The 14,950-nt window shown below is 40.3% G+C and overlaps 1 protein-coding gene across 1 annotated transcript in view; it reads left to right on the forward strand.

Moving 5' to 3' along the window:
- CELF2 (CUGBP Elav-like family member 2) overlaps positions 1-14,950 on the forward strand; it is a 550,854-nt gene that overhangs the window by 126,410 nt on the left and 409,494 nt on the right. The window contains exon 2 of the mRNA XM_061126053.1: positions 2,280-2,315. Coding sequence (XP_060982036.1) covers positions 2,280-2,315 — 36 coding nt within the window. The remainder of the gene's footprint in view (positions 1-2,279; positions 2,316-14,950) is intronic.

Raw genomic sequence — 14,950 nt, forward strand, 5'->3', positions numbered from 1 at the left:
TGCTGTAATGTTCTTTATCTTTCTGGCTTACTTCACTCTGTATAATGGGCTCCAGTTTCATCCATCTCATTAGGACTGATTCAAATGAATTCTTTTTAACGGCTGAGTAATATTCCGTGGTGTATATGTACCACAGCTTCCTTATCCATTCATCTGCTGATGGACATCTAGGTTGCTTCCATGTCCTGGCTATTATAAACAGTGCTGCGATGAACATTGGGGTGCACGTGTCTCTTTCAGATCTGGTTTCCTCAGTGTGTATGCCCAGAAGTGGGATTGCTGGGTCATATGGCAGTTCTATTTCCAGTTTTTTAAGAAATCTCCACACTGTTTTCCATAGTGGCTGTACTAGTTTGCATTCCCACCAACATGATCACTTATATTTTTAAAGCAGCATGGCTCTATGGGAACCAGCCTGTCCCTAAAGTGCCTGGGTGCTGTCGCAGACAATAGGTGGGAGGGAGTTCTAGAAACTAGGACAAAGCCCTCTATTTGGATTAAAATGAGTATATAAAGACAATGCGTGTTTCAAGGTGAGATTCTTAACCCAGGATTGACATATTGGCTTTCTGAGGTCCATGAAGCATTATAATATTGTACCACGTTTTGTGTATATGGGCATGTCATGTGTATATCATTATGTTTTCCTGCATAAAGTGTTTTTATCTTTTCTAAATTTATTTTTAATTGGAGGATAATTGCTTTACAATGTTGTATTGGTTTCTGCCATACATCAACATGAATCAGTCATAGGTATACACTTGGCCCCCCACCTTGAACCTCCCTCCCACCTCCCACCCCAGGTGTTTATATCTTTAATGAGATTCTTTTTTCTTTTCTATTATAGTGTATTACAAGACATTGAATATAGTTCCCTGTGCTATACAGTAGGACCTTGTTGTTTATCTGTTTTATACAGAGTAGTATGTACCTGCTAATACCAAACTCCTAATTTATTTCCCCTCACCCCTTTCCCCTTTGGTAATCATAAGTTTTTTTCTATGTCTTTGAGTTTGTTTTTGTTTTGGAAATAAGTTCACTTGTGTCATATTTTAGATTCCATTTATAAGTGACATCATGTAGTATTTGTCTCTCTCTGTCCAACTTACCCACTTAGTATGATAATCTCTGGTTGCATCCATGTTGCTGCAAATGGCATAATTTCATTCTTTTTATGGCTGAGTAGTATTCCATTGCATATGTATATACTAGCTCTTCTTATGTGAGTCTTAAAGGGATTATATGACATGAAGAGGATTATGTACCACTGTTATAAGAATTGTATTTTGATCCCTCTGTCTCAAGTTAAGCCCACTTCTGCTTTTAGAATATCTCAGCAGTAAGCCTCCATCTCCTCCTTCTCCTTGCACCCATTTCTTCCAAGAACACATCTGTAATCAAAAGATAAGATGTGTAATTGAAAAAGGTTAGCTCTGAAATGTGTTTCTGGTCATTCTTACTCATGTGCTACAGAACTTCCATCTGTGACATGTCATTTGTGCCATCTTAATTGTCACAGCATCTGTGATTAATCCTTTGACCTGGTAGGACATTATAACAAGGAAATGAAAAACAGTGGTGGTGGTGGTTTAGTGGCTAAGTCGTGTCTGACTCTTGTGATCCCGTAGACCATAGCCTTGGTCCTCTGTCCATGGGATTCTCCAGGCAAGAATACTGGAGTGGGTTGCTGTTTCCTTCTCCAAGGGACCTTCCCAACCCAGGGATTGAAGCTGGGTCTCCTGCATTGTAGGCAGATTCTTTACCACTGAGCTACCCAGTAATTTGCTGCTGAAATACTGGATTCTGTGCTGGCCATGTTACTTCATAAACCTCAGGTGACCAAGACCAATACAAAGACACACCCTCAAAGGAAATTTGTTCCTAAATTATTCTCGAAGAGAGAAACAGATGCTTTGTTCAAATGGAAAACATCCAAAACTCAGTTTGGGATTATTTTCCCTCTTATTTTCCATCCATATGTTGTACATTTTTAAGTTGAATGTTTTAAAATCAGTTAAGCTTAACCACCAGAAAGCAGAGGCAGATATTTTGCATGGGTGTAGAATTTCCTTGCAAAGTAACCATTGAAACTTTCAGCTTAGGGGAATTAATCAGAAATGTGACGCATTGATTTTAAGTTTCTAAACAACTGCAAATACAGTATCCTCTGCACCCATATGATACTGGAATGCCTTGGCACATTAGGTTATGGCTTTATTAAACACATATTTATAATTTGCCAAAATAAGCTAATCATGCTTATCTTCTTTTTCTTCCAGAGAGACAACCACAGAATTAGCTGGAAGTCTCCCAAGGTGAGCAGTGAGCTTTGCTTATTTCTGTACGTGAGTTCTGATACACCCCCTGACAGAAGAGTTGTAGCAGAATGAAGCAGAGGTATTCTTCATTTTCTCTTCCTCATGTTAGATTATAAGACCTCTGCTTCACCATATAAATACCAAAAACTGGATATAAGTGGTGTAACCAAGAGGTAGTGAAGGTGGTGTCCATACATGACTTAGTGAAGTCATTCTTGTCCCATGGAAATTATATCATGTACACACATGGGTCCATTGGAGCTATTTTCTCCACAGACATCATGAACATGCTACTTCCTGTGTTATATTCATGGGTATTGGCAATCTAAAGACATACTGAATTGTTTTTTTTTCCATGATATCCATTAGTGGTATGGTCTTCAAGGATTTATAGATTTGTAAAAATTTTGAGCTTCCCCTAAAGAACTTGCATCATGGTTTTGATGATAGCATAAATGCATTAGTAATTCACATCATCATTTGAATAACTGGTTACTATCTCACCTGGGAAAGAAATCAGTATATAAATTGAATGATGTCTTTACTGTATTTTGGATATGTCACTATATGACAGAAGACATGGGTAACAGTGCACCAGTTATAGACAGCTAGCCATCAGAAATGATTATCACTATCTATTAGAAAAAGGGAGAAAAGAAAGGAGGCAGGAATGTTCTAAGAGATATTTTCTGGGCATCACACAGTGCACCTAGCATCACGCCTGAGTCCTTGAAGTTGCTTGGTATCCTTCGGTGAATGAATGAATAGGGCGTGGGGTTTTGCCTGGGGAGTGTTGGAAAGGGAAATGTAGAGAATCTAAAGAAGGAGTGATAGAAGAGCTTACAGAATGTGATGATGAACAACACTAGGGAGCCGGGGGAGTTCTGAACCATCACCATCTGTTCCAGGACATAAGCTCATGTGGTTGCTTTTTTTTAACACAAAGAAAATCTTTGCTTATAGGATCATAACTAATACGGCCAGAAAACTGTTTTCTGTGATCCAAATATTTAAATTACTGTTTGTCTTGATTCTTTGGATACCCTCTCAAAGCTAGCTTACAGGGTTAAAAGCGTTTGTGTGTTCTGGTGCGGGTATCTCCACCGGGTGTGTTCGTCCCGTGCTTTCAGTCTGGAAAGAGTCCAGTGTAAAGACCCGGCATCTCGTCATTTTCTGGGAGACAGAGTTGTGTATCTACTTGTGTTTGTGGTGCAGAAGTTAATCCCCAAATAATGGAATGAAGGATGACTTTTAAACTTTTCTAGAACGGCTAAGGGGTGGGCCACCTCTGTATTGTCAGATAAGACCCATGCAGAACTGTAATCATGAAGATAAAAATTACTCAGATGTCTGCAAAATCTGGTGCACACCCTGAATTCTATTAAGTAGCATCCTGTTGTGAATACCAAGTGGCATTTCCCACATTCACCGAGAATGATCTTTGGTTGTCGCTGGTTTATTACTGGAGGGAGTCTGCTCACTTCTTGAGTTTTGTGGGAGGTATTTTAGTAATGAGCCTACTTATTGTTTCTTTCCATGAATTTTTGTTACTTTAATACTGCATCGTGTTGAGAACAAACACAACACCAATCCCATTCTAACTGCAGCATGCAGTCATTGTAACGTATGGCGGTAAGGGCGTGAGAAATAATATGTCAGTTATTTCTCAATTATTCTTCTAATGTAGCCCCAGGCATTCTTTTGACTCTCTGTGGGGGCAGTTTAGGACATTATCCACTGACAATTATTTCCCTTCTTCACATTAACGTGAAATAATGTGACTATTTGATGATGAAAACTTCTCTTGGCCTTCACTCTTCCTGTTGCTAGCATTTGTTTATTTGTACCATCTTATAGAATTCAATCAGGTGTTCAACTCTCAGCCTTTTTTAGCCTTTTTTTTCAAATTTCTTCAGCTTGTCACTGGGAAAGTGCAAATGAGCCCTGGAAAACCTTAGTGCATTTAGAACAAGACACCTGTCATTACTCTGTTTGTCGGTTAATGATTAGTGGAACATGACACTTTGGAGGTTTTATCCTTTTAGTAATAAAAGTGTGCTTATGTGGTGACATCTAGGAAAAATGGAAAATTGTAATTCAGGCAACTGCTACCTTGTGATATGTGGCTGGAAAGAAAGACAGTGGCATTTTATAGCAGATTTATGTTTTGGTTTTCCTTGGCTTTGACTATCTTGAAATTTTGGGGAATACCATTTACAAATATTGCACAAAGATGAGATATTTCAACTTTAATTGCTTTACACAGCTGGCCACTGACTGATACTATTCTGTGAAATGTACCAATCACACAGCAGTGGATCCTCTCTTGGCTGTTAAAAATGGGTTGGGGTTGAGATGAGATATATGCACAAGGTACTTGAATAGACACCTGGTTTTGTGTTTCATCACTAATGATAACCTAAATGCGTTTTGGGGATTCTTACCATTGCTGAAATTAAAGCCTAGTTAAAATATGTCACTAGAAAAAATTAGACTATATGAACAACATGCGCTAAGCATTGTAATCATATTATAAATATTAAAACCAATGTTCTTGTCACTATTAAAACAAATATTTAAGCTGGCTACATGTTCTACTCATGCTATCCTGTTAATCTTGAAGTATTCTGGAAAAGGAATGTATGAGTCCATTTCCTGAGCTGTGAAAAGGATCATTTCTAATCTTACATAAGACTTCATGCTTTTATTTTGCTGTAGCAAAAATCAATTTAGCAATCGGAACAATTGTTTTTCTCCATTGCAAACATGTCTTTCAAGATCTTTTTAATGGTGCAGGGTGTTTAGTTTCAGTAGATGAATTTTAATTAAATCATGGTAAAACCCCAGTAGTTCTGGCGGATTGGAGGTACTAACTTAGTTATGATAAACTGGGATGTTAGTATAAAGGATGCCTATACAGAGGAACAACTTTATTATGGATAGCAGAGTGAAGGTGTCAACAAGGTGTTTATTAACAGAGCTTTTACTATAATCTTGCAATATTAGTGGCTGTTTTTTTGGAAAAGAGAGAGCCTTTTAATTCCTTGAACATAATCAACTGTTTCTCAACATAAACTAAACAGAATAGAAAATAAAGCTATTTAATAGACCTTAATAGGAGCATCTTAAAGATGCCAATAGAGATTCATGAGCAGTTTTTAAAGCTCAACACCCAGAAGTCAGGATGCTCTTTGAAAAACATGAAGGATTGGTAAATGAAGCTTACAATAATTAAATACATAAATAAGATACTATTTGTAATGGATTTTAGCAGAAAACAATGGAGGCAGGGGCCAAAGATTAAAGCTATAAAGGATACACAGTCTTTTTTCTTCTATTTTACTTAGTTCAGTTCAGTTCAGTTCAATCGTTCAGTCATGTCCGACTCTTTGCGACCCCATGAACTGAAGCACACCAGGCCTCTCTGTCCATCACCAACTCCCAGAGTCCACCCAAACCCATGTCCGTTGAGTCGGTGATGCCATCCAACCATCTCATCTTCTGTCATCCCCTTCTCCTCCTGCCCTCAATCTTTCCCAGCATAAGGGTCTTTTCCAATGAGTTGGCTCTTTGCATCAGGTGGCCAAAGTATTGGAGTTTCAGCTTCAACATCAGTCCTTCCAATGAACACCCAGGACTGATCTCCTTTAGGATGGATTGGTTGGATCTCCTTGCAGTCCAAGGGACTCTCAAGAATCTTCTCCAACACCACAGTTCACTTATTTATTTAATATTTATCTATTTATTTGGCTGCAGCGGGTCTTAGTTGGGGCACATGGAATCTTCGATCTTCATTGCAGCCTATGGGATCTCTTGGTTGCAGCATGTGAGATCTGTTCCCTGGCCAGGGATCAAACCTAGGCTCCCTGCACTGGGAGCACAGAGTCTTAGCCATTGGATCACCAGGGAAGTCCCGTTTCTTCTACTTTAATCCTGTAACTTAATCTTTTTCTATACTTTCTCAGAGGAGGTTAGGAAACATAAGCATTCAGTGGGAGCAAAATTTTTTTTTTTAGCCTTTTAACACCCAAGGCTAATATTAGTATATACCATCAGATTATTGTTTGAGCTTCTCTACAAAGAAGTTAGAGAAAAGTCATGGCATGGCAGTTTCACTTGTGAAATTTTGATATTTTTTTATGCCCTTGTTATCTGAAATTTGAACTCAGCAGATTTCATGTAGTGGAAGGGCAAGATGGAACTTTCTGACTGACCAGATTTCTCAGTCATGGGTGTCACTGATCAGGTAGCAGCAAAGGGAAAAAGTTGAGACAAAGAGAATTAAAGGAAGATCTGGTGGCTCAGCTCACCATGTTTGCACCATGGGTTTTCAGTTAGATGTTCATTTCCCTGTAGAGGCTTTGATAGGTAAGAAAATCTCATATTTCTCTTAGTCCTCAATTAAGTTGCTGTCTTCTGAAAGACCTTTAGCAATTAGAAGATAAGAATGTTGGTGACATGAGAAGCAAAGGCAACAAAAGCAAAAGTAGACAAAAGTGGGTCTATATCTTACTGAGGAGCTTCTGCAAAACAAAGGAAACCATCAACAAAATGAAAAGACAAACTGTAGAATGAGAGAAAATAATCGCAAATTATGTCTTCTAAGGTTTACTATCCAAAACATTTAAAGAACTCAAACAACTCAGTAGCAAAAAAATTCAACAGTCTGATTTTAAAAATGGGCAGAGGACCTGAATAGACATTTTTCCAAAGAAAACATACAGATGGCCAACAGGTACACGAAAAGATGGTCAACATCACAAATCGTCAGGGAAATGCAAATCAAAACCACAATGAGCTATCACCTCACACTGGTTAGAATGCCTTTCATCAAAAGACACAATAACAAGCATTGGTGAGGATGTGAAGGAAGGGAATCCTCATGCACTGTTGATGGGAATGTAAATTGGTGTAGCTACTATGGAAAATAGTATGGAGAGTCCTCAAAAAATTAAAAATAGAACTACGAGATAATCCAGTATTACTGCTTCTGAGTATCCAAAGGAAAGGAAAACAGAATTTCAAAAAGGTATCTGTACCCCCATGTTCATTGCAGCAGGGTTCACAACAGCCAAGACATGGAAACAACCCAAGTGTCTATCCGTAGATGAACGGATAAAGAAGTCATAGCGTGTACATTCACTGGAATATTATTTGACCATGAGAAAGTAGGAATTCTGCCATTTGTGACAGCATGGGTAGACTTCGAGGGCATTATGCTAAGCAAAATAAGCCAGACAGACTAAGACAAATACTGCATGATATCACGTTTATGTGGAATCTTTTAAAAAGTCACAATAAAAAAATAAAAAAATCAAACACATAGAAAGTAGAAAACTGGTTGCCAGGACCTGGTGGGGGCAGGGTTAGGAAATATGGGGAAAAAATGCTGCTACTTCCAGACCAGTCTCATACTAATTAATCTAGAGCTGATGAATATTTCTTATTTCCTGTATTATCCCTAAGAAAGAACAGTTTTCTCAGCTTCCTGGGGCCCAGGTCTGTTGCAGTTTGATATTTACAAATCCACCATTTATTAATTAATTCAACAAAGGTGCATTGAACACTACCTCTATGCCAAGAATGGTTATAGGCTCTGTGGTGGAGAAGAAACTGATCACTGTCTCTTCTCCTAAGTAATATAGCCCAGGATAGCAGGTACAGATAACCATGGTGCTGGGTGGAAAGCGTTTAATGCCATAAGAAAGGTAGAAAGACATGTAAGCAAGCCAAAGGTACCAGGGAATTTCAGAAGTGAAATGGGCCACCTCTAATTGGAGGAAGCAAGGACAGCCTTGTGAGTCAACCTTCTGGGCAGGGCTTGGACGGACTGCTCAGGTCTGACCACATGGCGGCGCAGGGGGCTGTGTGCTCCACACAGAGGGAACATCGTCACCCAGAGGAGGCGTGCAGGGAACAGGGAGTGGTGCCATCTTGTTGGAGGGAGTGCAGAGACAGGAAGAGGCACTTGGACATCACTTGATGCGAAGGGTTTAGACACCAGTCTGAGGAGCTGTTCTTCTCTTTGATTATTATTCCTCCAAGAAGAGTTCTAAACTGCTGTTTAAGAAGAGTCCTCTGGGCAAATTGACAGAATGGATTTGGGGAAAAAAAAGAAAAAAAGTTGACTATTCTCCACAGGGGACCCCACGGGACTCTCAGACCTTATAATCCCTAGAGCTACGCTCTCACAGAGTCGCTGTTTGGCTAACAGCAGAAAGCAAGCCCTCTGGTTTAAGTGATTGTTTTCCAAACCTTACACTACCCAGTTTCCTGCTTGTAGCACCCACCATTATACTGCACACTGACTCTGTGGCCACAGTTGCAGTTGGTAAGAAGTATTCTTTTTCCTTGCCCCAAACCCCACCTCCTTATCTTCTACAGCACATCCCCCCACAACTCATAGCCTATGACTAAGTTTTTTCCTGCTTGAATCTTTCTCTTATAATATTTTTATTATCTATCCCAGGTTGAAGCCATTTAATAAAAAACTTTATAGCTATATCAGGGTAGAAAATGCAGATTGAGTTTGTAGCTATAGTTAAAGAAATCTGAGAAAACCCATAGTTAATATGGTGCCCTTATGTATCCTCTCTTTTTCCTCTGCCGTTCTCAGCATCTCTTGGTTATGATGTGCCTCATGTTCACAATGTGACTGCCACAGCTCCAGCCATCACACCGAGACATGATTACATCCAGTGAAGAAGGGCATTTTTTATCATGTGTTCTATTTTAGGGAAGACTTTCTTGTCCATGTCTGAGTTCTTAGGGAGGGGATGTTGGGTTTCTGGTATTTGCAGTCTTTATATTAGGAGACATATTCTGCCATTAAGAAGAAAGGAAGAAGTCAAGGTAGGGGGAAAATGGCTTTACATACTTAGGAAGTGGTATCTGCCACAAGAACTTTTTTCTTCCTCAGTCCTTAGCCTATTCCAGCTGGGTTTCTAACCCTTTCATTCCACTATACTGACCTGGTCAAGGTCAACAACACCTCTGTCCAGCAAAGTCCAGTGGCCATTTTTCTGTTTTCTTATTTGGTCTCTCAGCTGCACTCAAAGTAGGGCCTCCATTCTTGATGAAACAAACACCTTCTGAGTTTCCAGGACAACAGTCTTTCCCAGGTTTCTCCCTCTCTCACTGGCTGGTCTTTCCCAGTCTGCCTGCCTGTTCTTCCTCCTCTGCTGGACTCTATGTGCTGAGCTTCCCAGGGCTTCCCTTGTCCATTTCTCTCTTCATTCATAGAGAGGATGCGGAGAGAGATGTCATCAAGTTCATCTTAAGAAGGATAGTTCCCATTTTCCTATCTCCAGCCTCAACTTCTCCCTTGAGTTTTAAATCTGAATACCCAATCATCAGTTTAACATCTCTTCTTGGATACATAATCTTCAAGTTGATGTGATTGAAAAGAACCCTGTTTTTAAAAATATTTGTTTATTTGGCTGTATCAGGTCCTAGTTGCGGTGCTGTGGCTCTTTGTTGCAGCATGGCGCTTCTCTCTAGTTGTGGCACACAGGCTCAATACTTATGGCACATGGCCTTAGTTGCCCATTCCCCAACCAGGGATTGAATATGTATCCACTGCCTTGCAAGGTGGCTTCTTAACCACTGGACCACCAAGCAAGTCCCTCAAAAAGAACTTTCAAATCTACCCCCAACCACCTTAACTTTAGGCACTCAACTGTTTAAAGGAGAATCCTTGAGTCATTTATATTGCCTTTCTTTTTCTCACACTTAATAGACCATCCATCAGCCAAGTCTACTGACTCAGTCTCAAATTTCATCTTTAATTTGGCCACTTTCTCCATCTTTTTCTAAGTCATCGTAGACTCCCACTTGTACTATTAAAATGGCCCCTAACTGGTATTCCATTTCCTCTTTTGCAAATCATTCTTCACATGGCAGCTGAAGAGATCTTTGAGAAGTCATCAATCAAACCACATTGCTTTTGGCTTCAAACTAAGCAAGTTTGCTCTTGCTGGGAATAAAGTCCACACAGCATACCTTGGCATCCGGGAGCCTCTGTGGGCTGCCTCTGCAACCTCATGGCCTCCTGCACACCCTCTCCTTCTCTTTGTTCCTGACCCACTGGCCTTTCTTCCCTCTTACTTCTGCAGAGGTCCTGCCTCTGACCACTCTAAGTAGTCCCCTCTGTAGTGAAATTACTGTCGCATTGCCATATTATATTGCCCACAAAGTAACTGTCATTACGTGTTTGTTTATTTGTCCATTTATCTATTGTCTGTTCCCCTCCCTTCACCCCCAGAACAGAGCCTCCTTTAGCTTCCTTGCTTATTCCTCCGTTCCCAGGCCTTCCAACAGAGATGGCAGCCAATCAATGTTTGTTGAATGACTGTGTGAGCCCCCATGTTAGAGAGAAGAAAACTGAGGACCTGTCTCTCTGTCTTCATTTCTTTCTCTGTCTACTTGAAAGTCTCTTATCATCTCCCTGTTCTTTTTCTCCTTCCCCAACCTATCCCTTACACATCCCCTTTACAGGGTGGCAAATTATAGCCCATAGACCAAATCCAGCCTGTTCCCTATTTTGATAAATATGTTTTTATTGGGACACAGCCAAGCCCATATATTTACATATTGCCAATGTCTGGTTTTGTGCTACCAAGTCAGAGTTGAGTGGTTGTGGCAAAGACTATATGACCCAACAAGCCAAAAATACCCATTATTTACTTTTATAGAAAAAGTTGACCAACCCATGCTCCAGATGCATCTTCTATGCAGTTTCTGCTCTGAAGTCGTCTCTCTCCGGGAGGGTTCCGTGCTTCTCCTGTAGTTTCCAAAGGCCCGAGTGCTAACCCCTAGGCTATCATCCATGTCATTGATAATAGCATTCAGTAGAGGACTTTTAGATCTCCACTAATTAGGAAATGCATTGAGATCCCACTATTATTCATCGTTTTTCCTCAATGTCTAACAGTGCCTGGAACATAATAAACCCTTAATTAATATTTACATAAGTCTTTGAGTGAATAGATGTTTGAATGAATGAAAAAAAGTTTGAATTGGGAAGTATCCTGGTCTTCTGGTGCTGCTATAACAAAGTACCAGAGCCTGGGTGACTTAAACCTGTTTCTCACAGTTCTGGAAACTGGGAGGTTCAAGACCAAGGTGCTGGCAGATTCAGCATCTGAGTGAGAACCAGCTTTCTGGTCTACTGTCTGCTGCCATCTTTCTGTATCCTCACCAGATTGGGGTCAGGGAGCGGGTAAAGAAGGGGAGAAAGAAAAAGAGCCATCTCACTGGTCTCTTCTAATCCCCACCCTAGTGACCTCATCTAAACCTGATCACCACCTAGCCCCATCACACTGGGCTTTAGGATTTCAACATATGAATTTTGTGGACTTCCCTGGAGGCTCAGTGGTAAAGAACCTGCCTGCCAATGCAGGAGACTCGAATTTGATCCCTGGATCAAGAGGATCTCCTGGAGGAGGAAATGGCAACCCACTCCAGTATTCTTGCCTGGGAAATCCCATGGGCAGAGGAACCTGGCGGGCTACAGTCCATGGGGTTGCAAAGTCAGACACAACTTAGTGACTAAACAACAACAATGTATGAATTTTGGGGTTTGGGGGACACATTCAGTTCCCAAGAGGAAAGGAGGGAGGAAGCATTAGAGAAACTTCACAGAGTACCAGTCTTAGACCAGATATGATTTCTGTGTTCGATCACCCTTCTCACTCTGCTCTTGGCAACCAGGAAAATTCATCTTGTTGGCGGGAAACTTAAAAACTTAAATTTGACTGTTAAACAGGCTGCTCAGAGCTGTTGCTATTGAGTCTGTTAGCACAGAGGTTAAGAGACTGGGCTTTGGGCTCAGACATGCTTTAATCTTGTGTTTGTACTTTCTTAATCATGTGACCTTAAGTGAGTGAGTTAATATCTCTGTCTGAGTTTTTATTTGAAAATTTGGAAGCATTATGCTACCCAACTCATAATGTCACTGAGAGAAGATAATCTACATAGAGTGTTTAGCCTGGCGCCCAGGGAGTAATCAGGAGATGGTAGCTTTTAAAGTGGTGGATTCAGAGGTAGCTTTATGCCCATTATTTGGGTTGTGCCCCTATCGAGGCAAGATGCCTTGTTGCCTTACAAGAAGCACTCTGGTGAAGTGGTTCAGCACACACACTCTGGAGACAAACTTCAACGTATGTTCAAATCCCTGTTCAGCTCCTTACTCGCTCCGTGATCTTGGGTAAATTTCTTCACCTCTCTGTGCCTCATTTTCTTTATCTGTAAATTGGAAGTCATTATAGGAACAGTTGTTCAGAGAATGAAAAAAAGTGATAGGTGTAAAGTGCTCAGAATAATGCCTACTTTACTTTATTGTAAGGAAGTTAGAGTTGCACGCTAATTGAAATTTGTGATGGGGAATGAAGGAATGTTTAGCCACAGGCCACAGAAACCTCTAGTTCAGATATTAATTATTATGTGGCTAGATCTCTTGCCTTGCTATGGATGAGTATTGATCTAAAACAAAATGCCTCAATTATTAAATATAAAATTCCCTTGACCTTGCTATGACACATGAAAAGAACAATTACCCAAAGAAAGTATATATGCACATATTGTCTATATATCTTGGGCAGCTCTACCAGGAACATGGTTTTCATTGATTCTCCAGATAACCTAAATCAAAACATTTCTTTATGGATGTGTATAAGAGTCCGTGGTGACTGAATTAAATTACACTTGTTTTATAATATAGTGTTCTGATGTGTAACAGACTATCAAAGGAACCATCTTTACAAGGAAAACTTTAGAATATTGTTAAGTTACTCACTGCATGACCTATTTAAACGGCTCAGATTCTTCTTGTTGTAGACTGCATAATTAAATTTTAAATGGAACATGATAAAGAAATTATACTGGCGATCTCCAGAGATTTCGATACCCTATTTGGCTCTTTATAAAAGTGTAGCAAAGGCATACTTTAAAATTTAATAAAGGCCTGCCCTAATTTTTTTTTTCCCTTTTAGATATTCTTTATCTGTTCAGGAATCCAAAGCTGTGTTATATTATCCACAAGTGTTACCTGAAACAAACGATCAAAATAAAAATTCTTAAAAGCACATTTATCCCAATTTGAGAATTCCATTATTTGCGCATGAGAGCTTTTGTGGAGCCGTTGAACTCCTTGAAGATAAAACCTGCCATTTCCTGAATTTGTCACCATAGAGAATTGGGGCTTTATTCATTCTGTTTGTGGAAGCGTTCATATCTTCAGCGCTTCTAGAGCAAAGGGGTAGAAAATGGATTCCAGGGAAGATGTAATTTTGCAATTAAAACTCCTTAGTTGCAATGGATAAGTTGCACGTCTTGAGGGGGTTGAAGGAAACACACACACAGCCTGCTGGAAGAAGGGTTAATGCAGATGACAGGAGAATTCTTGGATTGAGCCTCCTAAGAGCTATTGGAGCCTCTTGGGTAAAGAATTCTGTTTCATCACCTTCCATTGTTCATTTTCTTTTGTATTTAAAGGGATGCTGCCAAGATAAAACTATGTTAAATACATTTTCCTCATATTTGCCTGATACTGCTTTGTCATATAAAACATATTAGGAGAAAGGCTTCTCGGTCTCCCCTGAAGGATTTCAGATTTGCTGTCCACTGAGCTTTGACGAAACGCCAGGTGGAAGCGTTTCTCTTCCCGTGCGGGATTGGCTTGTTTTTTATTATGCCTTCTCAAACATTTGCCTCCGTCAGTGTTTGGAATGTTCGGGCTACCAAGATCATGTAAATCAACAAAACTCATTTATACATACACACTTTTAAGTGTTAGAAACCTTTCTTTTCAGATTAGGTTTTGTAAATGTTTCTATTATGTATTTCCCTTTGCCTTCTTTCTGGCAAATGCACAGGTTTCCTATTGGGCTCAAACCACTCAAGCATCCGATGCTGGTTTCATTTTTCAAATAAGCCATATTAAACTCACATGCCACTATATAAAGCCAAACTGAGGCAGTGGCACAGGCCAACAGAGAAAGTAAATTCACCATTTAGCCTGACTGTTCATCCTTAACCTCTGCCTGTCACACTTTGGGTCGGGGAGGAAGGATGGAACTTCAGGGAGTGACGCTGAGCTACATAAAGGATGCTAAAGAGTTCATATCCAGAGCAGGATTATCCAGTGAGGAAGTGGAAATTCTGCTTCACTACCACAATGCGACATTTGAGACCATCTCCTGGACAGTTTCACGCTTCCTAGGTGGTGCCCTGGTAAAGAATCCATCTGCAGGAGACACCAGAGACCTGGGTTCAGTCCCTGGGTCAGGAAGATCCTCTGGAGGAGAACATGGCAACCCACTCCAGTGTTCTTGCCCGGGAAATCCCATGGACAGAGGAGCCTGGCAGGCAGTAGTCCATTGGGTTGCCAAGAGTTGGACACAACTATGTGACTGGGAACACACACACACACTTGGCCAGTTCAGACCTATGGAACTCAGGTGAGCATCTCCAAAAGTGACACTTGGTCACCTGTAACTCATTATAATGCACCAGGTTCCCCTTGAACTCCTTGAAGCAAAGGGAAATTGTTCCCAAACTAGGCTTTCAGTGAAATAGATTTCAGTGAATAGCTCACAATTTAAAAATATATGTAATGAATAATGAAGATGCTT

The sequence above is a fragment of the Dama dama genome, chromosome 23, assembly GCF_033118175.1.
Source record: "Dama dama isolate Ldn47 chromosome 23, ASM3311817v1, whole genome shotgun sequence".
NCBI lineage: Eukaryota > Metazoa > Chordata > Mammalia > Artiodactyla > Cervidae > Dama > Dama dama.